At 41.9% G+C, this 27,404-nt stretch overlaps 1 protein-coding gene across 3 annotated transcripts in view; it reads right to left on the bottom strand.

Annotated features, from left to right (window-relative positions):
* Positions 1-275: 275 nt before the first annotated feature.
* Positions 276-27,404, bottom strand: part of OGFOD3 (2-oxoglutarate and iron dependent oxygenase domain containing 3) — a 44,794-nt gene continuing 17,665 nt past the window's right edge. The window contains exons 7-9 of one of the 3 annotated variants that reach the window (XM_053960788.1): positions 27,053-27,206; positions 20,381-20,504; positions 276-329 (exon numbers count right to left, since the gene is read on the bottom strand). In XM_053960788.1, the coding sequence (XP_053816763.1) occupies positions 307-329; positions 20,381-20,504; positions 27,053-27,206 (301 nt within the window). In that variant the 3' untranslated portion in view covers positions 276-306. Of the gene's footprint in view, positions 330-6,960; positions 7,079-9,110; positions 10,429-20,380; positions 20,505-27,052; positions 27,207-27,404 lie in introns of those variants that run through there. The other 2 variants (XM_053960787.1, XM_053960786.1) reach the window with 2 other exon arrangements.

The raw sequence follows: 27,404 nt of genomic DNA, 5'->3' as shown, positions 1-27,404 counted from the left end.
GAACTCAGTGGCAGATGTTCACAAAGGAGAGAAAAGAAAAAGCAAAGCCCTGAAACCCTCACAGACCATGGGCAGATTTATCTCCTTTGCACTTCCACAGTGACAAATGTTCAAAGCCTCCAAGAGGTCTTGGCTCCTCCAATCCTGTAGGAAGGAAGGAAGAGTCTGTTCTGAACCTCAACATTCCCAACACACTGCAGAACAAAGTAAATTTATTTTCCTGCAAGAGAGAAGACATTAGAACAAGCCAGATCTTGTATCTCTGGCAACACACTAGTCTTTTGCAAAGGCATCCTTGAACAACTTCTATCTTGCTTTCAGTTCAAACGCTGAAAAAAAAAAAAAAAAAAAAAAAAAAAGGAAAGTAATTTTTAAACAGGTTTTTCAGGACAAACTCTGTAAGGTAAATGCTGCAGAACAGAAGAGTCATCAAAGCAGGTTGATTTTAAAACCTGACAATCTTGACAGCCTCCTTGCAGCAGTGCAGAAGAGCCACGTCAGCTCTGCTGTTACCCGTGGTTACAGAACTGGTGAATGAAATGAAATTAAATGAAATGAAATGGAATCCAAACCTGTCCAGAGTTGTAGCTCTCACACAGGCAGGAAAAATGACCTGATGATAACTCCTGGAGTACTCCACTGGGTCCTCAATTGAATATTTTCTCAAAATGCTTTAAATTAACAAAACTCACCCATTCTGAGTCTGGGCTGCTGAGAAGATGAAGCTCCTGGTGGGCTCTGGTGGCGATTTTAAATATCCCTTTTTTTTTTAACAAGAGGACAAGGCTTAAGGTGGATCTCCAAGAGATCCTGTGATTCCAGGTAGAGAAGTGTTATGAGAAATTCTCTCATTGCCCCAAGCAAAAAGAATCAAAGCACGGGCTAGAATTAGTGTTTTCAATCAGTGATTACTTCTAAATTAATAAGGCAGAGGCAGCTGCTTTAGCAAAACAATTAAACAGCACCTCAACAAAGCAGCTGGCAAGTGACTTCCCACTGGGCATCTCCCAGGTTTCTGTGGATGGAGGCCAGAGGCAGCCACACACTGCCTCTGTCCCCCTAGGTCTTCTGCTGGATTTTGGGGGTGCTGTGCTGGGAAGAGGATGGCAGCAATGCTCTCAGGATCCTTTCTTCCTGCAAAGTGTCCCTGCCAAAGCATCTCTCCATGGCACGCCAGGGCACTGCTTTCCCACCAGCCTCCTTTCTTTACCCAAGAAGCTACAAAAAGTCAACAGCTCCAGTGTCCTGGCAGCAGAGGATGGCTGGAGAAGGGCTGCAGGCTGATCTCATCTCTTAATACCAGGTGAAATGTCTCTAACCAGCCATTTCAGACTCTGCTGAAGTCCCTGGAACAGCAGCTCCTTTTCCCTTTCCCCATCCTGTGCATCCCTGTGATTTCAATCCCTGTCATTTGGAATGTCACACCTTGCCATTCAGCACTCAATGCCACCCAGATTTTGCATTTGCTCCTTCCCAGCACCTCTTCAGCAGCAGGAGCTCCCACCCTTCCCATCACCTGGAGCCCAAATATCCTCTCCCAACCCCCCCACGGGGGCTTCCCTTCCAGCACCACCTCCTTGGAGCATCCAGATGTGTCCTCCCCATCCCAGCTGCTCACTGAGAGCCAGAGCAAACCCCAGCCCTCCTCCTGGGGTGGTCCCCACCACCCACCTGGTGCGGGGCCAGGGGACACCGGGGTCTCCTCGTCTGGGGTGGGTGCAGTCAGAATTCTTGTAAGCACCAGTTTTACTGTCTCTTCCCAACATAAACTGCACAAATTGATGGAGCCCTGGCTCTGAGGATAAACACCATCCCCAGTGTTTAGAGGAGCTGTCTCCAGAGAGGAAACAGAGCTGACAGCCTGGGAGCTCCCTGGGTACACGGGGGGGGTCTGCAGGGGTGGCACCTCCCTGGCAGGAACCTTCCCCTGCTCTCAGATGTGCACAGCACAGCCCACAGGGAGGAGAAAGCCCAGGAAAACCTCAAGGATCCCAGCAGCAGCCTGAAAGGTATTTTGCAGAAATGCAGAGGGTTTGTGGCACCTTAGGCTGTTGCACAAATTCTTGCCAAGGGCTGGCTCCAGCCCGTGCCCAGCCCAGCTCCAACACACCCAAGCTGCAAAATGTTCAGTTTTATGGAGTTTTCATATTTCTGATTAGTTTCAGCTTTTTAGCTGTTTAGGAATGGTAAATCCTCCTGTGGTTAGGAAGCATTCTTGGCTACTATCTCTAAAAAGAACTTCAGTATTTACAGTCAGGCTCATACTTATGAAGGAGACTGAGATTAGATAAGCTCATTAAGCCAAGCGTTCTTTCCACACCTGTGTTCTTCCCAACAAAATAATAATTTTTCAGTTTCAAGGCTGTTAATTTAGAGACAGATTTCACTTGTCACACTGATGCAAACATGAACCCCTGGCATGCTCCATGACTAAAGCTGGCTCAGATGTGCTGTCCTCCCCTTCCAGGGCCATGGACACAACTGGAAAACCCGTGTCTCCTGCGTGATACAGTCTGGTGCAGCTGGACTACTCAGAATGCATTCAGCAAGCAGGTGTTGCTATTAGAGAACTAAATTCTAATTAATTTAGAAGATTTGGAATATCCTTTGTCTCCTCTGCAGTACAAACAAGTCCTCAGCAGCTTGTGGGAGGAAGCTGTGGATGTCAAGAGCAGGCAGGGACTGAACTTTGTCCCAGCCCCACATCCATCCACAGCCAGAAGGAAATAAAACCAGGGGTCACCAACCCTGTTCAGGGGACAGGCAGACAATGGTGTCTGCTTTTCAAGTTAATTGATCCACCGACTCATTCACTCAATTTCATTCATTATAAACAAGGCTTTAAGGCTCAGAGATTTCTGGTTTTTCCTTCTGTCATACGGTCTAACAAGAGGCCCTGGCAGCTCCTAATGACCCTGTCATGTTTGTAAATTTAACACAGAAACCTTTATCAGTGCACCACAGTTACAGAATTATTACACCTCCCACTCCAGGGAAGCTGGGCCATCAAACACCTCCACTTCTGCCTTGCTCAGATCCTGCAAATCACAAACCTGGCCTGACCAGAGGACAGAATCATTAATTTAGACATCTCAGAAATATCTTCCAGTACAACTCGGCTACAGAAAGGTTTTTGATTACTGCCCTTTTGTGCATGCTTTATGGCTGAAGTATTTCATTTAAGGAGAATGATTAGGAAGAGGACAAGTTTTAGCAGTCTGCTCCAAAGCCTTAAGTAAAAAATTAGCAACAGAGTCAAAACGTGTTTAACTTGCATTGAGGGTGATAATTTCTGCAGCACGCTGGAATTCACTGACTCACACCCATCTGGAGGTGCTAAAGGCATTAAAAAACAAAGTCAAGGGGTCTCAAGTTGCTGGCAGCTGGGCACTGCTCCAGGTGTCACAGCCTTCCCAAGAAATCCACAGTCTTGTGCTGCTGCTGAGGCAGAGAAAGGAGATTTTTCCTGCTCGTGGTCTGAAGGGATCAAGATCTCCATCAAAATGCCTAGAAAGGGAAAATGGGCAAGGAGAGGTCTGGATTTCCAGGTACTGAGGAGCAGGTGCAGATTCCCTAGAGTCCCACTAAAGGATTAATAAATTAATTTTTTTTTCCTTTTTTTTCAGTTTTTTTTCTTACAGCTCCAAAACCCACAAATATTTCAACCCTTTTTTTTTTTTCCCAAAGGGAAACTTTCTGTACACTTCTGTACATTTATTAATTCAGTTTTAATTTAATTCTTGGATTATTTCTTATTTACAAGTCTAAATTCTGTCCAGCTCCAGAAAAGGTGCAACAGACACAAGCTATGAATGGAGGAAACCATCACTTTAAAAATGCCCATTTGATACACAAGATAAATGCAGAAGAAAGCATAATTCATCATTTTTTAAATAGGTGGATGCAGCATCACTTAACTTATTTTAGCATATTCACTGATCATTATTAATTCAAACAGAGGATGGACAGGATAAATAGCTGAAAACAAATGGTTATCAAGAGGTCCTATTCAAAATTTTATAAAAGGTTTGAACAGGAAGAGCTTTGCTGCCTGAAAGCTCTCAGTTTCCAGTTGTCTGATCTAATGAAACAATAAAGCAGAGTGAGGAGGAGGAGAAAATGTCACTTCAAAGTGACACAGACACGTCAGTGTGGGAGAAATCTCCCGTAGCTGCTCTCTGCCTAACACCATCTTAAGTTTAACTTCCCCCTCTGCTTGGCTGACTTCTGTAATACTGCTTTTTCCCTGCTAGTCAAAGTTTATTTTGATCATATTCATCCCTGTGGAAAGGAATGACACTATTAATTCCTATTTTTAATTCCTATTATTAATTCCTATTTTCCTTTAATATAAAGAAACCAAGAAAACACACATTTATGGCTCGTAGCAAAGCAGAAATAATCCAAGATCACTTCTGTCATTTCTTTTGTGTTGAGAAGTATTGTAAATGCAGGTGAACCCGATGGGAAGAAATGCTGATGTCTGACTCCAGTTCAGAAAGCTGAATGATTTCTTTATTATAACTATGCTATAATACATTAATATACTATTTAAAGGAGATACTAAAACTACAAACCTACTTTTCTAACTAACAAACAACTCGTGACCCTCTCTGAGAGTGCAGCCACAGGTGGGTTGGATTGGCCATCAGGCCCAAACAATCCTCACCAGAATCCAACCAAGCAATCACCCCAGGTAAACAATTCTCCAGACATATTCCACATGGGAAAAACAAGGAGCAGAAATAGAAATTGTTGTCTCTTTCTTCTCTCTGTGCACCTCTATGAAAAATCCTGAGAGAGAGAAGAACGTGCCTGCCACAGAGAAGTGTGGGGACTAAATGGGCTCAGGGTTTGTTTCATTTCACAGCAGCCTTTTAAGTTTTGAATCACCTGGTAAAACGTGGCCGCCTTCTTACAAGGTTATTCAGTGAACCACAATTAAAGCCCCATTAGTCTGCTCTTCAGGAGCATAAATCAGAAATAAACACAGTTCCCTGCTAGAGGGAATGGAAGAAACCACCACCCTGAGCCAAGACATGCAGGATGACTCCATTAGGAGCTGCCTTTGTTTATTCCCACAAGATTTAATGCTCTGGCAAACAAGTTAATATGCTGAGGAGGTCACCTCCAAGGTAGGAATCCACCCAGAGACCTTCCCCTGGCAGGGAAAAGCTCTCCCAAAAGAAAACAGCAAGATTTTTATTTTTTTTTCCCTGTGGAGTCAGCAGCAAAGTGTCCAGGCATCTACATAAACAGCTTAAAATAACTGTGTAAACTGAGGAACAAGAAAGAGACAAATCCCCAAGGTGTCTGAACAGAAAAATCGTGGCTCAGGAACTCAGCTGGTGCTTTTTTGGGGGGTGGAGGGGCTGCTGTGGTTTGTTAACAAAAGAATAGGAAGGAGATCCATGTCTAAAATGAGCTTTTTTGGACACTGGAGGACTATTACAAGAAATTCCCAGAAACACAGAACACGAACACTCCACAGATCTCAGCTTCTCCCTATAAATAGAATATTTCCTTCGAAAAGGGGGAGGTTTCAGTGCAGCTCATTCTGAACAATCCATCTGACCTGGCAGCTCGTGCATTCACCCACCACGGGCTCCTTGGACAGCCTCAGGATTATTCAGCAGCAAACCAAGATATTTTTAATTAGAAGCACCTAAACACTACAAAAATAAAGCAGATGGTACTTCCAGGCTGCTTTATTGATTCCAGAGTAAGAATTATTGAAGCGAGGCATCTCTTGTTGTGATCCCAAGGTCTGACTCACTCTCTCTGGTATCTGTTTCAAAATTCCCTACTCGTTATCCAGGAGGTACCAGGAAAGACAAGAATGCTCAAAAATAGGCAACACTGATCCATACCTTGTCATTATTTCAGCTTTACAGGAAAACAGCAAGATGGAAAGAAATATTTCTGAAATAATCGAGCTAAACATGGACAGTGCCTCTGCTAGAAGAAAAATGGGAGTATTTGGGGAAAAAAACGCATTCTGAGGAATGAAAATTCTCAAAAACTGAGTTAGAAATCCTTCTAATAAAGGATCCTATTAATAAAGATTAATAAAAAATTAAAGTATATTAATAAAGATTAATAAAAACGAATAAAATTCTATTAATATTAATAAAATTTAATAAAAATCATATTCATACATATTAATAAATATTAATAAACCCCTATTAATAAAGATTAATAACTAGAATTTAAAAACTATTTATAAAGATTAATAAAAAATAATTAAAATTCTACTAATTACAATTAATACCCCATGTTGGCTAAAAGGATCAGAGGAAAAAGCCAGCTCCTCTCTGCAGTGCTGGCAAGCCTGTCAATGAATAAATAATGCCCTGAGCTCTATCCCCTGCTCAGGGGGAACGTTCTCACAGAAGTGGGAGGTGAAATGAGTGATTTGAGGGGAGATGATGGACACAAAAGATGTGTAAATTGGATATTTATTTATTTCCTCTGCACAGTCCACCCTGAAAAACTTCAGTCCAAAGCCAGCAGCACTCACAGAAGATAAAAAATGGCCACTTTTTTTTTTAATTTTTGGGGCTAAATTAACAATCAGGAAGAGAGAGCAGAAAGCAGGGCTCAGCCAGGGATGTAAAATGAGCTTTCAGGTTCCTAAGAGTGTTCCCAAGCCCCAAAGCAAGGCAGAGCTCCAGCTCTTGGGCTGTTCACAAGGAGCTGTGGGCACTCAGCAGAGGATTCCCACCCTCCTGGAGATGCCTTAGCTGGATTTTCCCAGGCTGAGACAATCCATGTGTGCCAGAGCCACCTGTGGTTCAGACAGGAAATAACTCTTCTGCTGCTCCTGGAATGTTTGCTTGGATTTCCACTAAAGACTCAATAACAAAGAGAGTTGGGATTTTATTTTATTTTATTTTATTTTATTTTATTTTATTTTATTTTATTTTATTTTATTTTATTTTATTTTATTTTATTTTCAGCATTTTAAAAATTTATTTTTATTGTACGTTTGTTTTCGCTTGGAGAAGGTAGATTGGTTGTATTTATTCCTCCCCACTCAAAGAGCCCTGACCTCCAGCAGCATTTCCTGGTTTTACCCCTAGAATTCAGACAAGACAAAAATATTGCACAGAGCTCTCCACGGGCAGGTTAGAGAGAACCAAATCCCCTGCAAACACTGTGGAAGGATATCTGGATGGAGAAGGAACACCAGGAACTCTTTACATTAAAAACAACACAATACAAATGCAACTGAAGAAACAAAACCAGATTTCCTTGGCAGCACAGTTATCATCAATGCCTTTCCAGCTAATTCATTTTAATGTGCACATTATTAGATGCTACAACCTCCTAAAGCACCCAGCTGTTGAATTTAAAAGTAAGACATGAAGCTGAATTTCTGCTGTAAATCCAAATTAAAATTGCAAACATTTCTGGACTTGAAATCGAGATGGAGTGCAGAATATTTCAGGTGGATGATACATATTCAACCTAAATGTATCTTCCTAAACTTTCAGTTGACTTACAAGGAAGTAAAAGCCATGATTCCACAACTGCTTATACAATGAAAACTATCCATGAGAAATGCCAAGAAATCCACCTAGAGTTCCTAGAATCACAGGGCATAAAAAATTAAAATTGAATGCATGCTACAGGACTGAAAGGTAGGTGTACACTAAAAACCTAATCTGACCACAAAGCCTGTCCATTTTTCAAAAGTTGCTGATATTCCACAAAGCACTTGAGTGGAAATACAGTTTCAAAAGTAGCACAACTGCACAGAAGTCCTCAGGAGGCTTCACTCAGCCCCACTGTAGGGAGTCAAATCTGGCTTGCTCTCCTGCTGCATTTCCTATTTTACTCTGGGACTTTTCACACCAGCAGCCTTTCTCTTTCCTTTCAAGTAATTTCCTTTCAAAATACAAACCAGCATTCTCAGATACTTGTAACAAATCTGCTTTCAGGTGCAAAGCTGTAATTTTAACATCAGGACTGGGCCCCAATTCCCACTGCACAAGCACTGACCTTTCTTGACTTTAACTACCAGGGCTCTTTAGGAAGGTCCTCACACAGCTGGGACACATCCAGCCACGCTCTGTCATCACCTCTGCTCAATGAAGAGCACTTCTCTGCAGCAGTTTGGCATCACATTGATGCTACTTGGAATATTTCTTCATTACTTGAAGAAATCCTGCCCTTGGAGTAGTCAGAGTTCTAAGAATCAGAGCCCTGCAGTTCCCAGTAGCAACAGGCAGCTGAGCCTCAAAAAGCACCGAAATTAGTATATTTCAAGTTCAGAGTTACATGCCATTATCTGGAGAGACCCTTAATAAAAAGTTATTCAGGGTATTTAAATGGCCTAAAATGAATTAAACGAGTTTGTTCCTGTTAAGCAGTGAATTCAACTTCCACTCTGCCCCAGGAACATTCTGCAGTTACTGCTTTCTGCTGGAGGCCACCTTCAGAAACTTTCAGATTGCACTTTACTTCCTCATTTGCCATTTAAATTCTCCCTAGATCTAGGCATTGCTTTTAGCAGTCTGGATATGAAAGCTCTAAATAGAAGAATCTCAGTGGCACTAAAACGTACAAAATATTTGGCCTTTTTCCAAAGAAAAGCTCTCCTCCCATGCACAGTGCACAATTTCCCAGCAAATTACAGGTGACAGGTTTGATCATCATATTGACCAGATTACTGAGGCTTAAAGGCTCCAAAAGATAAAAAGCAGCTTGATTTTATTTCTGAACATCCATCAGTTCCCAGCAGGAGATGCACCATGGGCAGCAGTTACTACAAGACACAGGATCTTCAAAATACAAAAATCCAAGAGGAGACGAGCTGGGATTTCCCCCATGGGCTGAGATGATCTTGTTGAGCAGGATTTGACAGAGGGCAGCTCCAGGAGTGCCACTCACAGCTGGGATGACAGGAGAAACCAGCAAACACAGGGCCATTCATGTTCAGATTCCTATCAGGTATTTGGGGGGAAAAATTGCATTTAAATCTCCGGGTAATGGCAGGAATCCAGTTCAGTCCAGTAAAGCTGCTGGTGATCTTGGTCTGCCTTCACATGGACTTAAAACATGGTGTAATGCAAATTCCTTGGAATAAACAGGCTTTAAGACAAGTATTTAAATATGAAACTCAAATGACTTTAATTATTTTAACAATTCTCCCTTGTTAGTACAGCCAAGGAAGACTTTTTCAGGTTTCAGAACAAAGAAATGAAATTACAGAGGACTAATCTTGCTGATGTGCCCAATGAGAGCCCTCACAAGTTCAAGTGTCCTCTTATTCCTCTTTATACTGATCTTCAGTGTAATTCCCCCCAGTACTTTTTGTTGCCATAAAAGGATACATTGTAAGGACCAAACTGTATGCATAAAATTAAAAAAAAAAAAAAAATCAAAGCACATTCCCAGATTTTCAGTATTTCACAGAAATTATACATCCAGGTAATAAACCAGATCAACATGGTTATTTCAGAATTTGATTGAGAAAAAAAAATTAGGTTTTTCTATCATTTATCAACCTCCTGACCCACAGAAATCTTTGACTGCAGTAAAAACCTTAAAGTATTTGACAAGATTATGCATGTGTTTGCACACAGGTCCTCTTGGAAGTCCTTGCAATTTAATATTCAGGGTCCTCATTAACAGAAAAAGTCTTCATACTAAACTGGAAAAGAGAAATCAAAAAATAGCTATTGAGAGACTTCCTGAATATTGAATCAGTAGTAATTAAATTTAAAAAAAAAAAAGTTGGAGTCCCAGGTGTATTCCCCACTGATCCCACATTCAGAGAATCCATCCCTCTCAAGAGAAGGTGTGCTCTAGAAAGTAATATTCAATTAACTCGGGTCTCAATTAACTGAGGCTCAATTCACTGAGGTCAGACTTTCTACACCACATTAGCAACTGAAGAGACTAAAGAATGGAACAGGTAACAGCAGCCTGGGGAGTCAGATCAAGGCATGGCCCAAAAGACTGTTTGTATCTTTCAAACTGAAGAACTTTTAGAAAAAAAAAATTGAAAAATGAAAAGTCCACTTTCTCTTCTTTGTGGAGTCCATCCTCTCTTTGCAGCCTCTTTGGCACATGAAGACAAACCATTTTCAGAATGCATCAGACTCAGGATGGTCCTTAAGCCACCATTTGCAATGTTTATGGAGAAGGAGCTGTGAAAACAAAGTGTGTGACCGTGTGCTCCCAGAGCTGGCAGTTCTAATGGCACGTGAGGTTACAAGGGCTGCTTTCTGCCTTTCTCCTGTCCCTCTGCAGGGCTCCTCTCCCTCCAGGAGCTGCAGGGAGGTCAGGGCAGGAGCGGGTCCCCGATGCCGTGCTGCGGGTCGCAGCTGAAGGAGATGGTGATGGCAAAGCGAGTGCCCCACTGAACCCTCTCCACCCGGTGCAGGTTCTCCGAGCCCGAGGTGAAAAACGACACCCGGCCTGCAAAGACAAAGGTTTGAACCCATCAGTGGAGTTTGCCACCAGCTGCAGCTCTCCCTCCACAGCTCTGCTGCTGTCTGGCTCCTGCTGCTCCCCGGTGAGCCCACAGGTGATCACAGACAAACTGCCCTCTGACAGCTTTTTACTCCTTAAAACATACATTAATCCTTCGTGCCACAAAGCTGGAGATGGAATCCTATCATAGCAGCAGACCCCTGGCCAGGTAATATTTAGCACTGATTCACAGAAGGCTGATCAATCTCTAGCTTTATTAAGAAACTCATTGCTTTTATAGACAGTCACAATACAGGTAGACTTGACTGGTCCCCCAATCAAAACCCCATCACCACTGGCTAATTAAGAAACCACCCTTTGGTAAACAAACCTCCATAACACATTCCACATGTTCACAACAACAGGTACAGCAAGTTAAGATAAGAATTATTTATTAATCTTTTCTTTGATCTTCTCACAGGCTTTCTCAGGCAATGCCTGGTAAAGTTGTGCTTCCCTCTGTGGCCAGAGAGCTGCTGCCACAGAGCCCCACCAAAGCTACTTTATAAAAGGCAGGAGGAAGCCAAGAACATGCAAGCCAGTTCTTAGTTGCCTCAATTAAAAACAACAAAGTGCAACTCTAGTGACTGTCAGCAAAGTGTACTGATTTCCTCCCTGCTCTCCTTCTAATCCTGGCTCGGATTTTAGACCAAAGAAGGAGGAAGCACCACAGAGGTGGCAAAAATCCTTCAGTGACAAAACCTCAGCAGGTTTACAAGCAGCTGTGGCAGATACCAGCATTGCACCAAATGTTTGCTATCACTTTCTGTGCCTGGTCTGATCACTCCCACTCAGGCAGGTTACAAAGTCATGGATCAGCCATGCACGAATTCACTCTCCTTACAAAGAGCCACTCCATCCATGCATTGGCTTGGCACTTTTTTATAGCTACAAGTGCTCAGTGGTGTGCTTGCCCCAGGCCTTGACCATCACCACCCTGCTTGGGGACACTGTGGGCCACAGGTGGCACCAGGTGAGATGGAAATGCAGTGACTTTGCTGCTGACAGCACTTACACTGCCATCCCTCTTGATGAGACAGGAGCCCTTCCTCCTTCTTTGGTCTAAAATCAGAGCCAGGACTAGAAGGAGAGCAGGGAGGAAATCAGTACACTTTGCTGACAGTCACTAGAGTTGCACTTTTTTGTTTTTAATTGAGGCAACTGAGAACTGGCTTGCATGTTCTTGGCTTCCTCCTGCCTTTTATAAAGTAGCTTTGGTGGGATTCTGTGACAGCAGCTCTCTGGCCACAGAGAGAAACAGGACACTGTGACGTTATTAAACTGTTCTGAGAGTGTACAGGTTTGATGTTTGATGTCCAGCAGGTAACTCTGAACTGACACAGCTCCGTGGGACTGCTCCAGTTCTCCTGAGGAAGCCAAAATTTCTCACCTGCACAGCTCCCTCACCCCAACAGCACGTGGTTTTCCTGCTCAGGCTTTTCCCCCACTGTTCAAATTAGAGTTGGTTTAAAAGCTGAAGCCTGCCTAAAGTCTGCACAACAACAACATGAGCTATTCCACCCCTCACCCCACCTCCACGGCCAAAATGGGCACCAGGCACATCACTGGGTGTCTCTTCTAAAAGGATCCCAAAGATCCAGAAGTTCCTTTGCTTGCATCCTCCTAAGCAGCACACATGGGGGATTTGGACAAAACTAGACTGGCTTTATGGGGCTGGGTTTACCCACTAATCCCTGAGTCCCTTTCATGTTCAGCTGCAGCTCACATGTAATCCTCAGAGGGCAGTTCAGAGTCTTTCAGAACAATTTCATCCCCTTCTGTGCCTGCACCTCAGTAGTGGGTGAAGTGACACACGTGTGAAGAACAGATCCATTTGTATGCACAGCTCATTCCCACCTCGCCGTCCTGCTTTTCTGGATGAAAGGCAACATGCTCCTGTCCTACCAGTGCTGCAATGAACAGTGCAGCCCTCAAGGATTCCACACAAAACCCCCGTGTCATGATTTTTTTTTTTTCCCTTTTAAACTGTATCTCAACTTCATTAAAGTACATTATTATTGGTCCCTCACCTGCTCACCCAAAGCTTTGCCTTAAACTGACTTTCAAGCTGTTTTGTTTGATCTCTGACTAGAAGTAGTAGTAATTCACAGCTAGACAAGGTTCAGTGTGTTAAGCCAGTTAAATTGATTTTTTTTTGGCTGTACTGAATGTCTATTAAGTTCTTTCTTTAATAAATATGTCTTCATATATATGGCATCAATCTGCTCCCATATGCATCAACTGGGGTCTCTGGGTAACTGAACAAGGCTATAGTCAGTTTTCAAAGATGCTTTTTCCTCACTTGGGAAGAATTTCTTTTAATTCCTTTACAACATTTTTGAAGCAAATGCACACTCTTTCCACAGTACATTATTTTTATCAATATAAATGTTCAAAAAGAGGGAATGTTAGTTCCCATTCCATCTGTGCCCCTGCTCTCCTCCCTGGACACCAGGGAAGGGAGGCAAAGCAGGGCTGGGGAATGGGAGCCAGCCACTGCCCATGGCTGGGGGCACTGGGGAGACTGAGCTGCTGCTCAGAGGGAAGGAAGGGAGCTGGGGGTGCTCAGCCTGGAGAAAAGGAGACTCAGGGGTGACCTCAGCACTCTCTGCAGCTCCTGAAAGGTGGCTGTGCTCAGGTGGGGTTGGGCTCTTTCTCCAGGAACTGACAGAACCAGAGCACACAGTCTCAAGCTGCACCAAGGGAAATACAGGTTGGATATCAGGAAAAAGTTTTTCACAGAAAGAGTGATAAAGTTCTGGAATGGCTGCCCGGGGAGGTGGTGCAGTCACCATCCCTGGGTGTTTAACACAGACTGGATGTGGCACTGGGTGCCAGGGTTGAGTTGAGGTGCTGGGGCTGGGCTGGACTCGATGATCTTGGAGGTCTCTTCCAACCCAGTGATTCTGTGAATTCTGTGGAACAACTCCTCTGTCTGGTTAAAGGGAAGCAGGACCAGTTTATTTGGCACCACAGATCTATTCAGCATCTTTCACCTCATGCACTGACAGCTTCCACTCTCTGCCTAGCATTTATCAGCTCTAAATGTTCCTCAGGAAAGAAGGAAAAAACTGCACCTCAGCTGCTGAGTGACAGCCAGACAGAAGCAGTGCCAGGGAAAATGCACAACAGTTGTCTTCTCATCCTCGGCATCTGTTTAGGATTAATCACCAATTCATTCTCATGTAGAGTGTCCAAGAAACCCCACCATATCATTAGGCAAATAAACTGATAATAATGTTTTCTGCAAGCACATAATAAAACTTAGTTAACTAATTCAATTACTTATTTAAAAATGCTGAATTGGGAGAATTTAAGTGCTCTAAGCAAATCCCACAAAAGGAGCCTGGACTGACAATGTCTGCAAGTGCCCTGATCTGGGGTAAAAAAAGCACTCCAGAAGAGAGGGCACAAGCTTCTCTGAACCATTTTGCTACATTTATGTCAAGCACAGAAGAATAAAAGTAAATTAAATTTAAAATAAATAAATTTTTAAATAAAAATAAATAAAACAAATTAATTTTAACACATTTAAAAATTTGTAAAATTTAAAATAAATTTATTTTAAATAAATAAATTAAATTTAATTTAAAATAAAAGTTTATTTTTAAGCCCCAGGGCATAAAAATAAAATAAAACCCCAAACAAAAAACTACCTGCAATGGGTATCAAATCCCAGTTACAAACCTGTCCCATATTTAGTTACTAGACAGAAATTCCTTGCTGTTATCAATAAAATCACTGGTTCACACAGTGAAGTCTCCCACAGCCAGTTTGTAATTTGTAGTATTAATACCCTCAAAAAAAGTAGTTGCTTCTACTTTAAATTCAGAAGGGTCTGGAAATCTTCCAGATTATAGTTTTAAAAGAAAATTAACGAACTTATTTATTCCCTGCTAAAAGTACAAGAACATTTCTATATATCAACTGCTGGATTTTTGGAATCCCTGCCTGCTTCTCTCCTACCAGCACAGTTGGTTGCTCCAAATCACAGCAGCTTGCACTCTGTCTGAAGGTGTGACAACCCTGGGGAGTATTCAGAAGTGAAAACCGAATATTTGCTCTCTCCAGATCAATTATGAGTGTCCCCAAGGCCTTTTGGCTCCATCTTCTCCCTGGAGCCAAGAGAAGGGCAGGGATATTTTCCAGTTCTCCCCTCCAGGCTGAGCCTCACCCAGCCAGTGCTGCCAGGTCTGCTCTGCTCCCCTGCCACAGCAGCTGCACCAGGGCTCAGACTCTGACTCCTACAAAAAGTTCTCACTTAGAACAAAGTGTTGCAACTTCAACCCCACTGAACAACCTCAGCATCTTCTAGCTGACTTTTCCTGACCTTGCCAAACATGGCATGTCCAGCAGAGCTCTGGTCAAATCACTTGGATGCCCAAGTTCTGGGTTTTGGACTTCTGGTAAGAAGGAATTCATCCTTACATTTAGTAAATCACTGAAGCATAAGCACAAGGGTAACTCCTGCTGCTCAATTATTCCAAAAACTGCCCTTAAAGAGGCTTCATCAGAGCATCTGTGGCCTGTGACATTCACAGCTTAGGAACCAAGAAATCAACTCTCACTGCTGAACCACAGAGCTGAACCTGCAGTTACTTTGGTATTTTGCTTTATTTCATCTGTTACATTACCTGAATTTCATGGAGTAACTCTTTGAAGCTGATTTTTCTGCCTTCAGCTTTGCTGCCTATTTTCTTGACCAGTATCAACTCAAATTCATGAAATATTGGGCTGCACATGCATTACACAAAGGCACAAACAGGACACGTGGTCATTTATAACCAAATTTTCATGGCAGGGGAAAGGCTCAGAGGCTAATTCTGAATACTGGCAATGCTTCACAATTCTCTGTGCAACACTAACACAGGACAACTCTTCCCCCAGCACTCCTCCATCCCTCCAGTGCTGCAGGAAATGTGAGGTGACCACTGCTTCCCCCAGTAACAGCTGCCTCAAGGAGGCAGGGGATTTATCAGAAGTCACTCACAGAAACACCACAAATAACACCTGCACTCCCAGGTCCCTCCTGCTTCACTGCCAGTTGAAATAGTGTTTCATTTAATGCCATCATTAACCTGGCATCAAACACCACCAGAATACAAAACCTGCCTGGAAGAAGTTATTCTTCCACAGGTAACAAAACCAGAAGCAAGTTCTACTGAGAAATAAAGATTTTCTGTCTTTTTGGCACGACTGCAGCAGATCCCTCCTTTTCCTACCACTCTTTGCAATCCCCTCACCAGTCCCTGGCACAATTTGTGATGAGTTTTGCAAATCAGCAAGAACTGCTGTCCTTTGCATGGCTGGTGCTTACTGCAGCTGCTAATGCTGCCTCCATTTGTTCCTCACCAGGACTGACAGCTACTTCTGTGGATTTTTTGGAAATTATTCTCAGCTTTCAGCTGATACTGATTTAACTTCAAGACATGCTCCAGTTTTTTACTGATTGGAGCAAAACTAAAGCTGGAATTGGCAGATTATCATGAGCTAGACTGAATCTGGAGGATGTGGATTGAATACAGAGAAAGATGAGAATGTCTGTATGGGGGGAAGTTCCCAAATATCTTATACATTCAAATCAAATATTTTACACTTCCAGAAACACCAAGTGAGAATACACCAAGTTTGAGATTAAAGAGTCACATTGCACTCTCCAGTGTACAGAATTCATTTTGCCCCACAGATTAGTTTCTTCCAGAAACACACAGAAGTGATTGTGACCTTTCCTACTGCCTTTGTATAAAAAATTACTTGTATGAAGAACAAATTCCCTTGTAAGCTGAAAATAAGTGCAGCAAAGCTGACCTTCAAACCAAGAAATGCACGTGCAAATAAAGAACACAGAACCAGGACTGGGATTTCATTCCAACAGCAGTTTCATCTACACTTTATGATCAAGGGAAGTCTGGGACCTGCCTAATATTGCCAGACCCCAAATTCACACAAGATCCTGCAAAATAATTAAATTCTAAATATGAAATTTTAAAATATGAAACTTTATACACAGACAAGTTTAGCAGCAGAAAGAAGTATACCAATTTTGTATCTGAAAAAGGAAAGCCTTGATGTTTGCCATTTATTCTTATTCCTCCTGTATGCCTTGCAGATTACTAAAACAAGTCTCAGACCAGCAAGGAGAGTTAATATTGAAAGGGCTTAGTTTTGAAGGGCCTCATTTTCAAAATGTTGCTCTGTTTCTTACAGTCTCTCAAACAGAGCCAATCCTGGTGCAAAGGGATGGAAAAAAATCCCAGTATGACAATTTTGGAAACAGAATTTCCATATATATTTAAAGGGAACAGATACCACTTTAGATCTATTTCTTTGTCACAAAAAAAAATTATTTTCAAAGTTGTATACCCTTTGGCACTAAGAATTGTCTTCCTCATGGTACAGTGAGTTCCTTGTGGCAGAGAGAGGTCCTGACTGAAGTCAAAAGACACATATTCACTTCTGCAGCCCATCAGAGCACAAGAAAGATGTGTTCCTTCATGCCACGTCTGGTTATGAATTAGCCAAAGGTCTGTACACTTGAACTGGTGCTGACTTGTTCATTTCTGTTAAAAAAAATAATCTCAAGAGCCTCAACGTTAATAAATTACAATTCCTTCTTAAAGCTAATGTTTGCTAACAACCAAACTAGGGGATGTTAAAGATCATCCTATAAATTAGAGAGTTGTTCAGTCAGCTATGTGACAGTCAGGACTTAGAGACTCCTTAGGTAATCTGCAAGTGATACACACTGAGGGAAGTGAAAAGCCTTTTATTTTAGGCTCCACTCCTGGCAGAACAGTTCTCCCTGTGCCCAGCTGCCTGGCTGACACTGATCCTCACCAGTGCAGTGCTGCAAATGCATCTGAAGCAGCAGTGGGACCTGCCCAGGCAGCACTTTCAAACACAGGACATCCCACAATGGTTTAATTGCTTTTTCTTGTGTTTCCAATTACTGCTTTTCTGCTCTGCTGCATCACTAACAATGCCTTTCTGCTCCCCACTGACACTTGAACAAATTGCTGCTCACAGGAAAAGAAACCTGCTCATTTTGGCACACAGAATCAGGTCCCCAAAAATGCAGGCTAAGTGTGAGGCAAGTACCAGGTTTTAGGAGTGCAGTGGCATTAGCAATACAGAAAAGTGAATTAGTTGTCAAGCATGAAAACTGAACCAGTGATTATGACAGTCATCCCTAGAAAAGCCTGGAGATCCTAAATGAGAAGCATGAAAGCTCATCCACATGTGGTTTTAAAAGCTGAGTTGGAGTTACAACAGAAGCACAAAGGATCAAAAGAAGCGTAAAACAAAACAAAGAAAAGCCAAAAAGAGAGAAGGAGAGAAAAAACATTGCAGAGGAACATTATGAACATGAAAAATACATCAACTTGTACCAGCAACAGAAAACAGCCTGAACATTCCTTCACAAAACACATTTTATCAGCAAGAGGAAAAATAAGTGCAAATGCCTTCACATTGTGCTTCGCCTCCCAAGCTTTTCTCCTTTGCTCACAGGATGTCACTGGGGATTGTGCACCAGAGGTTGTGACACAATCACAGGACAACTGTGGTAACAGAGATGTGTTAGAAAAGTGTAATTCATTTTCTCTTGTGTCCATGAAGGACATTTGTGCTATTCCTGAGGAGCTGTGCAGTTTTGTTTCAGAAGGGGTGTCCTGTGGCACACACTGCCCATTCCTGGCAGAGGGAACAGCCAAAAAGAAAATTCTGTATTTCAGCAGCTTCCCCTTCTTCCCCCAAAACCACATCAAGAGCAAAGTCCTTGCAGCAGAAAACCTGAAAATGAATGGATGGGGCTGAATGGAAGCAATTTCACAGTTAGAGACTTTTGGAAATTAAGTCAGGGGCATGTTGCACACTGCAGCCAGGCTGAGTGCCCCTGCACTGAGGAGACAGCTCTCCACACATTCCTAGAATTCAGTTGTGATTTCTACAGCTATAAAGATCTGGTAATCTTAGAATTGCATCTGAAAAATAGTTTAATGTGTTCCCTTTCAAAATACTGGCAGCAGCATTTTGCAAAAGATGAAGCTTTCAGTTTAGGGTTTACTTCCAATCATAAAAGACAAAATAATCAAACATACAGTTCTTGACAGCAAAGCCAGGTAATCTCAGAGTTTATCTAAACCAGCATCACTGCAGGTGAGTGGATCACTGTGATCCAGAATTCAAAGAACACCTATCCCAATTTGCAGGCAGCAATAGTCTGAAGTCAGTTCTGCTTGGGTTAACAACTGTCAGCAGACAATTACTGAGGCTCTTTAAATGAGCAAATTTCCATCTTTTCTGTCTTGGAAAAAAAAAAGACAGAACACAGCAGGAATATAAAGTTGTCCCTTTTTGCTTTTTCCCTGCAGCAGTGTGGCTGATCTTGCATTATGAAAGGTAACACTGCTGGAAGCTCAGCACTCACCTGCCAGACAGATGAGTTGAGGCTGAGCTCCTCTCTAGGCAGCCCCAGAGTAATTCTAGTTTCAAATTATCCACATATTAAAAAAAATCTCAAACCAGTTATAAAGGTTTTTTTATTTATTTATTTATAACTGAGAGCCATCAGAAGGCTCATCCCTGTCAGACCTCCTGGAAGCAGGGATGGATTTATACCCAAGTAATCATGGTTCATCATGCTCCAGCAGGTCAGCAGAGCTGTGGCCATCAATCACCTTCACACCCACCCTCAGCCATTACTGGGTGTTAAGCCTCACCTTGAGCAGCAAAGGAATTTCAGGCCAGTCTAAAATAAATTGCTTTAATTTGGATTTGCTGCAGTGACACTTAGCTCTGCTCTTGCTGCACAGTTGTCAGACTAAGCTCTTTTTTGACTCAGAGATGGGGCGACTCCGAGGTGTTTTAAAAACTTTTATTCTATTTTCAGTCTCATGAGAAGGGTGGGACAATACAGATGTTATAATTCATACTATCACAATCAGAAGCCAACTATTTCCTAATTATAATCTACTATAAGCATTTCTTGGCCTATCAGCTTTAGCTATACTATGTTGTAAACGTCTTAAAGCAAATAATCTAAAATTATTACTGCTGTTACTATTTTCCACACACAGTGACCTGCTAAGCTGTCAGAACTGGCCACCTCTTCTAAGCCCTACAGCTTTCCAGGAAGTCACTTCTTGTGGCTTAACACAAACTGTGGCTGTATATTAACCTGTTTTAATCTTCACTTTTGATGTCATCAGTCTGAACACAGAATGCTACACTACCCTGTCCTAGATTGCAAGGCAAGATCTGTTCTATTTGCCATCTGTTAGAGGTGTGGCAGTTATCTTCTGTTAATTGGGCAGTTTTCTTTATCTCTTCCACAACCAATCCTCTCTCAGGGGAGACATCTGCTGTTAATGAGCTATTGAATGTCACTGCATGACTGATAAAAGTTACAGCATCCCATTGTGAGCTGTTCCACCCAGAGGGAGGAGCCAAGCATTCCTACCTGGATGTAATCTGAGTTTTTGGGACATTAACCTCAGCCTTTCCACTGGATTCCCAGAGGAACAGCTGGGTTTTCCACTGGACCTTCAGAGGAAGACTACACCTTTCTACAGGATCACTGCTCCAACAGAACCACATCTGCCACTCCAGGAGGGCTGCAGCCACTCCAGTTTGGACTGCTACCAACACCCTGACAAACAGGGTGTCAGGTTGTATTCTGACTCTGTCTGTGGTTTTTCTTTTGAATTATTGCATGTATTTTGTTGTTTGTTTTTTTTTTTTTTTTCCTTTTCCTAATAAATTGTATTTCTGACTTGGAGTCTCCCACAGGTTTTGCTTTCAAACCAGAACACACCCCACGTTATTCCTGCTGACACAAAACCCTGCCAGCCCAGAAAAGCCAAAAAATGGCACAACCTGCAGCCAGCCTGGCTCGTACCTGCTCGGGGCTCCACTGTCTTGTTGGAATCTGCATCCATGAACACGAACCGTCCACCCCCGAAGTCTCTGGAGTAGTCAGAGAGATAGAGCAGGGAAGTGTAGTCAAAAGAGCCATAAGTCACCTGTGGGGGAAGCCAAAATTACCAAAATGTACCAAATTCTTGATCATCTCTCTGCAGAGCACAGCTAATTGGGCAGATGGATCTGGTGGGTTTTTCTGATTTTCAGTTTCTCATGCATTTAATAAAGGGTCTTTGAAAACCAAGAACACCATTCTCTAGGAATTATCTATGTTTATTAGTCTATTCTCTTGTCTTCACACACACACTACAAGACTAGCATGTCATGCTTAATAGTTCTATTGTTACAGTTTCCATCATCAGAGATGTGATTGATTGATTTCTGTCATCCAAGAGCAAAAAACAACGTAGTGTCAGAAGTGCACTGTATCAAAAAGAGAGGATTTATGCTATTCCAAGATAAAATTTCACCAGGAGGTCAATAAGCAGAAGAACAGCCTTTGACTAATGATTTCCACCCATGATCTCATCTTGGGTATAAGGTTTCTGGATACCTCACTGCTATTCTTTCACCAGCTACCACACAGGACATTCATGGTAAAAGTAAATCAGAACTTCCAAGTAAATACGTATTTGTTGGAGAAGCTTCTACTCTTTTCCATACAGGTTTTGTTTAAAACCCTTCAAAGTGAATTTTGGAAGTCTCTGCTTCTTCTCAGCCTACAGACCAAACATCCCACTTTTAAGTACAGCAAGGTGATTTTTTCCTTCCTTTTAAACCATTATTTTTGGTTGATACGAAGTTGGAGAAAATAAATACTACATACTAATACTGAGAGTGAAGCTATCTAAATATTTAACATTGAGTTTAGCTGATTCTGGAAATATTTCCCTTCATATCTACATGTCATCAGCAATTAAAAATATACTTGAAATCAATGTCTGTGTTCTCCAATGTCTTTGTGTATCTCAACTCAAAAGTTCAGCATTACACTGTCAAGCAGTGAAATGTGCAGCACAGTAGTACTGTATAAATACACAAAATTTGCTGAGTGTTTTGACTGACCTGGTGACTGTTAGAGGTAGGTGCTACTTCCAAACTTAGAAGTTTTCTAAATATTTTCAGTCATGTTTCAAGTTATACTCATTAGTGCCAGTTAAATTTTGGCTCAGGAGCAGTGGTACACATTTTTCTGTAAGGGCAGGACCAGAGAGAACATAACAGCAGATGGAATAGGAAGACATTTCCATTCATACTCATGTTATTATTTTGACCATAAGGGCTCAAAGGAAAAAAGCCAAACCACAAAAATGAGAGAAATATTACAGTGATGCCCTTCTCCCCATATTTTCCCAAACCCTGGTAGCAATACAAGGCAATAAATAGGAATTAATGAGCAAGTGCTAGTGCAGCACCTCAAACCAGCCACTCTACAGCCCTTCTCATGTAAATCAGCTTTGCAAAGCTATTTTCCACTTCACTGACTTGGTGATAAAAAGTTCAAATCGATTTAAGGAAGTCTCCAGCCACTGGAGAAGTTCATTCAACTCATACTTGCAAGTTTAATGCATTAGAACTGTTTTTACCAACTCTTCAGCGGAGCAGCAATCTTTGCTCCCTCAGTGCACTCTCCCTCCTCTCCAAGGTGGTTTTACCAATTCTAAACTTCTAAGAACTGACTACCAGCCATTTTAGCTTAACCAAACACAGCTGATTTCTAAGAGATTACTAGTTTGGGGAATGAAGTGTGCAAGGGAAAATGGCTTTTCTCTTCCTGTCCTTATTAATTACTCACTCTCAGAAAGCAGCCAGGCCTGAGAAATGCAGCACTATGGAAAGCAGGCACTAAATTAAACTCAGTTATTTATAATGCTAGAAGTCCTCCCATGTATATCAAATATATTTGCTACCCTGGTAATGATTTCCAGTAGCAGACAGATTAATAATTGAACCAAAAGATCAAACTATGTGAGAAAAGCCACACAACTGCAAATCAAATTTCTACAGCTCCTTGTCAACAACTCAAGAGAAAAAATGCAGGAATTTCCATTCAGCCTGCTATGTCATATGGTTAGCGTGCTCCTTTTGAACACTCCTTATCCAAAAAGCCAAACACAGATAATATTTAATGGTAGATGCTCATAGTGATGTTTACATGACACTCCTTTAAAGGCTGTTATTATAAATAGAACTAATTGCCAGAATTAGCCAGCCCCATTTTGCACTGGGTTTTTTTTTTTTGCACATTTCTATGCAACTAAACAGTTGCAGGACCATGCAAGAGGTCTGAGGATATTTAGGACAGCATCCTCTGCTTTCCAGTGCAGAAGAAAACTCGCTTTGCAATCAGCATTGGTCTAGCATGCAGAAAAAAAGAGTCAAAACTTCTCTTTTCCTGTAAGCCTTCTCCTAATTCTGTGTAGATAAGCACCAGAATAGCCTTGACAGCTCCTTCCAGTGTGCTGTTTATTGGCAGTGTCTATTAGCAGACAATAAAAGAGCAAAGAGCACATCTCTGAATTGCAAGGGGCTGTTGGTGAGCTGAGGTGATGGCTTTGAGCAGAAATGAGAATCAACCTCCTCAATTTTCAGAGATGATGCTGTCCCAGGGCAGAAATGGGATCTTTTGATGTGTTTTATTAAAAGGAGGAGAAGAAAAGAAGGGTGCAAAGTCTGCTAGAAGAGACACAGCTGCTCTCAGTGAGACTCAGCAGGCAGAGAGGGCTGCAGGTACAGGGGAGGGCTGGGGACACGGAGAGAGCACATTGCAGGTGAGAGAATTAAAGGCTTGGCTTGTTCAGCTCAGAGAAACAAAGGCTGAAAAGGGATATAATTCCTACCTATAAATACATGGAGGTGGGAGGATGTAGAACTGGGAGGAGGAACAAAAATAGCTATAAACTGATCATGGACATGTTTAGGCTAAAAAAAACCCAGAACCAATTTTGGGAAAATGTGCACTGAAGTGCTGGACTAGCTCTGATAGAAGAGATTCAAGGAAAAGAAACCCAAAACCATCTTAAGGCAGAGGCTGACAATTCTGTGAAGGATGAGAGGATCTGTGCTCAGGCAGGGGACTGCACAAATCTCCAAGTCTCACACTGCTTCCACCAGAGAATGCTGTAAGACTGCAGTGCTGACAGTGTGAACTGTGCAACTCCATTATAAATCAGGCATTTGACATTTGGAAGCCTCAGTTCCAAACAAATTCCATCCAAGATGAAACTCCACATCTTAAAACAACATTCTCTTCATTTGACTTAGAGGCTTATAAATTCAACAAGATTAAACGAGTCATTTGGGTGATTTCAGGGTTTCCATTCCTGTGTAACTACAAACCAAGGAAATTTTAGGAGGAAAAAAAACCCAAAGCCTCAGACAAACACAATAAATCTATATTACTCCATTATGTTGTTAAAAGCCTTCAGGGGGATTCAAATTGAGAAATCTAATTGCAGTAGATTCAGCAACATCAGGAAAAAGGAAAAAGAGGGGTTTTCATATGTTCCAAGAAGCCACATCTTTTTAACAACAATGTCACTCTGAAACAGAAAATATAGTGAACTCTTTTTGCTAAGGCTCCATTTTACCTTTCTTCTGGAAGAAGGCAAGGAAAAAATTGTGATGTCTTCTAGGAATAACCTTCACTGTTAAATTTTGCCTAAAGTGACTTATTCTGTTCCAAGGGGAAAGCATAAATAATGATCCAACTCAAAAGCATCCAACAAACTAGCAAGTTTTATTGATCTTTCTTCAACTTCCCAGCATTCACACTTGCTTTGGAGGCCACATAAGAACTCTACTACTCTTTTCTGGGAAGAACTTCTTACCTCGGATCAATAGAAATGTATTTTTTTTTCCCTTGCTTTCAACTGTAGTCTGGAAGTGGAAAAGTTTGCTGGAGGAAGTGAAATACAAGTCAGGCTGACTGCACTGGAGGCAACCTGGGAAGCTGCACAACTTCTTCCTATTTAGTCTCTGTCAGGCTATTTATGATTCTGAAAAAAGTGTTTGGCAACTGCCCCAACTAGGATAATTCTCTTCACAGACTCAGAATTATTTAGGTTGTATAAAAGATCTCCAAGATCATTGACTCTAACCACTGCCAGAAATCAGACAACCCAATTATTCAGTATAGAACACCAATAAGGTCTAGATTATGCATTCCAAGTCTAAGACAGCACTTTTCCTGCTTGTTTTGGTTTTTTTTTTTTTTTTTTTTTTTTATGAAGCTGGAGAACAGTTAGAAAAAGCCAAGGCAAATCAATTGATGTATCAGCTCCATGAACAGACAGCCTGCAAGATAAATAAAACATGCACAAAAGAGAGGGATAAAACCAGGAAAACATTCAGCCTGCTGTCCATCATGTTCAGGCATTCTCAGGATGACAGGACAGAAAAGCAGCTTCCACAAATTCTCTTCATATAAACTTATTTGCATGTAAATGACAAAATAACTTGTACATTATAGGAGATATTTAGGTGGAAACACTTAATTGAAAGGTTATCCAACCACCTTATTCATTTCCCAATGCAAAACACATGCAGAGAAGAATACAGAGAATACTGGCAAGCAGGGCTTGGGCAGACACAAATCTCATTATAGTAATAAATCAGAGTCTGGAATTCTAAAACAGGCTCTTTTGGGGCTGAAATAAAAGAGTGGAGAAAATAGGCATAAGCTGTTGAAATATACTGCTTTTCCCACCCTCATGGCAGTCAAATCTAATTCTCTGAAACTGTGGAAAAACTGTAAGGAACCAAGGAATTCACTGCACTTCACACAAGCAGAATCACCAGTTTCCTTCTTCCCAAGGGTCTCTTGGAATTTGTGGGAACCCTGGATGCTGAGAATTTTAAACTTTCTGTGCTGAAAGGCACAGACCCCCAGGAGAACACTGCATTTCACCTGAGGCCGTGGAGAAGGCTTCAAAAATTGATTGATAGAACTGGGATTGTGGGAGTGGAGTTGGAATAGAAGTGTGTGATATCACAGGGTGGAAAACTCACAGTTTGGGGTTTTAGAATATAGTAATAAATATGAGGCAAGATGGAGGCTTTAGGGTGGAGACAAGTTGTTCTTCTTCACCTTTTTCTTCCTTCTTCTTCATGGGTTTGGGTGATGTTTTGTAATTGGACAGAAAAGTCCTCATTGCAGGCTTTGAGGGATCAATTATTGGGTTAAAAGTGAAAATAATTGAGGTGTCATTTCTCAATTGGACAGTTTAGCCTCAAAAGGCCTTGTAACAAGAGACAGCCATTTTGTGCCTTGCTAATGAAAGGCTGCAGAACTCGCGGCTGTGAGGCTGTAACACTGATAAGAAATGATAAACACCTGAGTCTGAACGTGAACTATTGTCTCAAATGCCTTCAATCCCAACCCAGAAGTAGAAAAAGGAAGAAGAGAACCCACAGGAATTGAGCATAACATGATGGAATTTCTGTGAACCCCACCAGCACAATTTGCTCCCTACAGCCACTTCCTACCAACACAAATCAAAACAATCTGGACCTCAAAACCACCCCCACCACCTCTGGTCCAGAGCCATTCCTATTCACTGGTTACATCACAGCTTTTCAAACCAGAGGCACCCAAAACCTGGCAGATTCCACCCTACAGGACTCTTTGCTTCCAAGCATAAGCTGTGTCATCAGCACCACCACATTTTCTAAATTTAAGCTGCTTCTGCCCACATAAACAAGGACACAGGAACTGACACCAATGTTGTGACCAACAAAAGACACTGCCCTCAGACTGGCTTTTTCCAGGAAATACTTTCAGGCAAGGAATATTTCTGTTTGATTTTTTTCATGTCTCAGGTCATAGACTTCAAGGTACAATGCCCACTTATAGACTCGAGCCCTAAGGAATAACTTGGATTTTGCTGGGATTCTTTTATTTGGTTCCATTTTGGGTAATCCATGACTCCAGAGTAACTCAGTTATAAATCCTGAAGGCATGAAATGTGGCTATTGTGGAGGGGTTTTTTTGCTTGTTTGGGTTTTTTTTTTTCTGTGTTGTGGGGTTTTTTCCTTTGATTCTTCCATTGTTTGTATTCTGCTGTTCTGCACAGAATGCTTGAACTCAGTGAAACTCAGAAATAAACTCAATACCAAATCATTTAAGTCCACTGAAAAATGCCAAGTATTAAGCTATAAGCCTAGAAATAAAGACTGTGCAGTTAAAGGATCAAAATACCAAATTATTGAAAGAGGGTGCCAGGTACCACATCCCCACTGAAACACAAAAAGCTTCAGTTCACATACAGCTGAAATACAAATATTCAGCCTTTTTGAAGAGCCTTAGATCAAGAACAACAGTGACCAACTGACCACTGTGAAACAGCTCCTTCCAGATCTGGCTGAAAGAGCAATTCAGGTCATTTCAATCAATGTTTCTGACAAAAGAGATTCCTGAGTAGCCATTCTCACAGTTTACTAATTCTAGCAAAACTAAATTAGAGAAAATAAAATGGAATGGGATGCAATGGCCTGTGTTTCTAAAACTCACTTATCTCCCATTAGGTTCATCCCCTGAAGCACCAGTTTTCAAACCTGTTTGATGGGTGGTTTAAATGCAAAATGCTTTCAAGGTGATCTAATAATAACAACAGGAGATGTCTGCATCCCATCTCAGCCCCCTCCTCACCTTGTCCACGTGTGGGTGCCAGTACTCATCGTGTGTGGTCTTGGCTCCTGTGCTGTTCATCCTGGAGAAGAACGTTGGCTTGGTCAGGTACATGGCAGAAGAGCTGATCCCAAAGACCTGAGCAATCCTCTGCTGAATCCTCTGCCTCACATCCCTGCAAAGAACAGCCAGGGCTCAGTCAGTGACACCTCCCTCCTGCTGCCTCTGTGCTCTTCAGGCACCCACTGCTTCTTCCCCAGCTGAGAAACACTGGGTTTGTTTCTTTGGGTTTTTTTTTTTTAAATTGTCAGAATATCAAGGAATAGAAACTATGTCTCCTGTGGCCTAGGTTTAAAAATTTCTGTCTGTTTTC

This window comes from Vidua chalybeata, chromosome 19, assembly GCF_026979565.1.
Source record: "Vidua chalybeata isolate OUT-0048 chromosome 19, bVidCha1 merged haplotype, whole genome shotgun sequence".
Lineage (NCBI taxonomy): Eukaryota > Metazoa > Chordata > Aves > Passeriformes > Viduidae > Vidua > Vidua chalybeata.
Note: the sequence above shows the minus strand (reverse complement) of the source record. Positions and strands in the feature narration are given on the sequence as shown.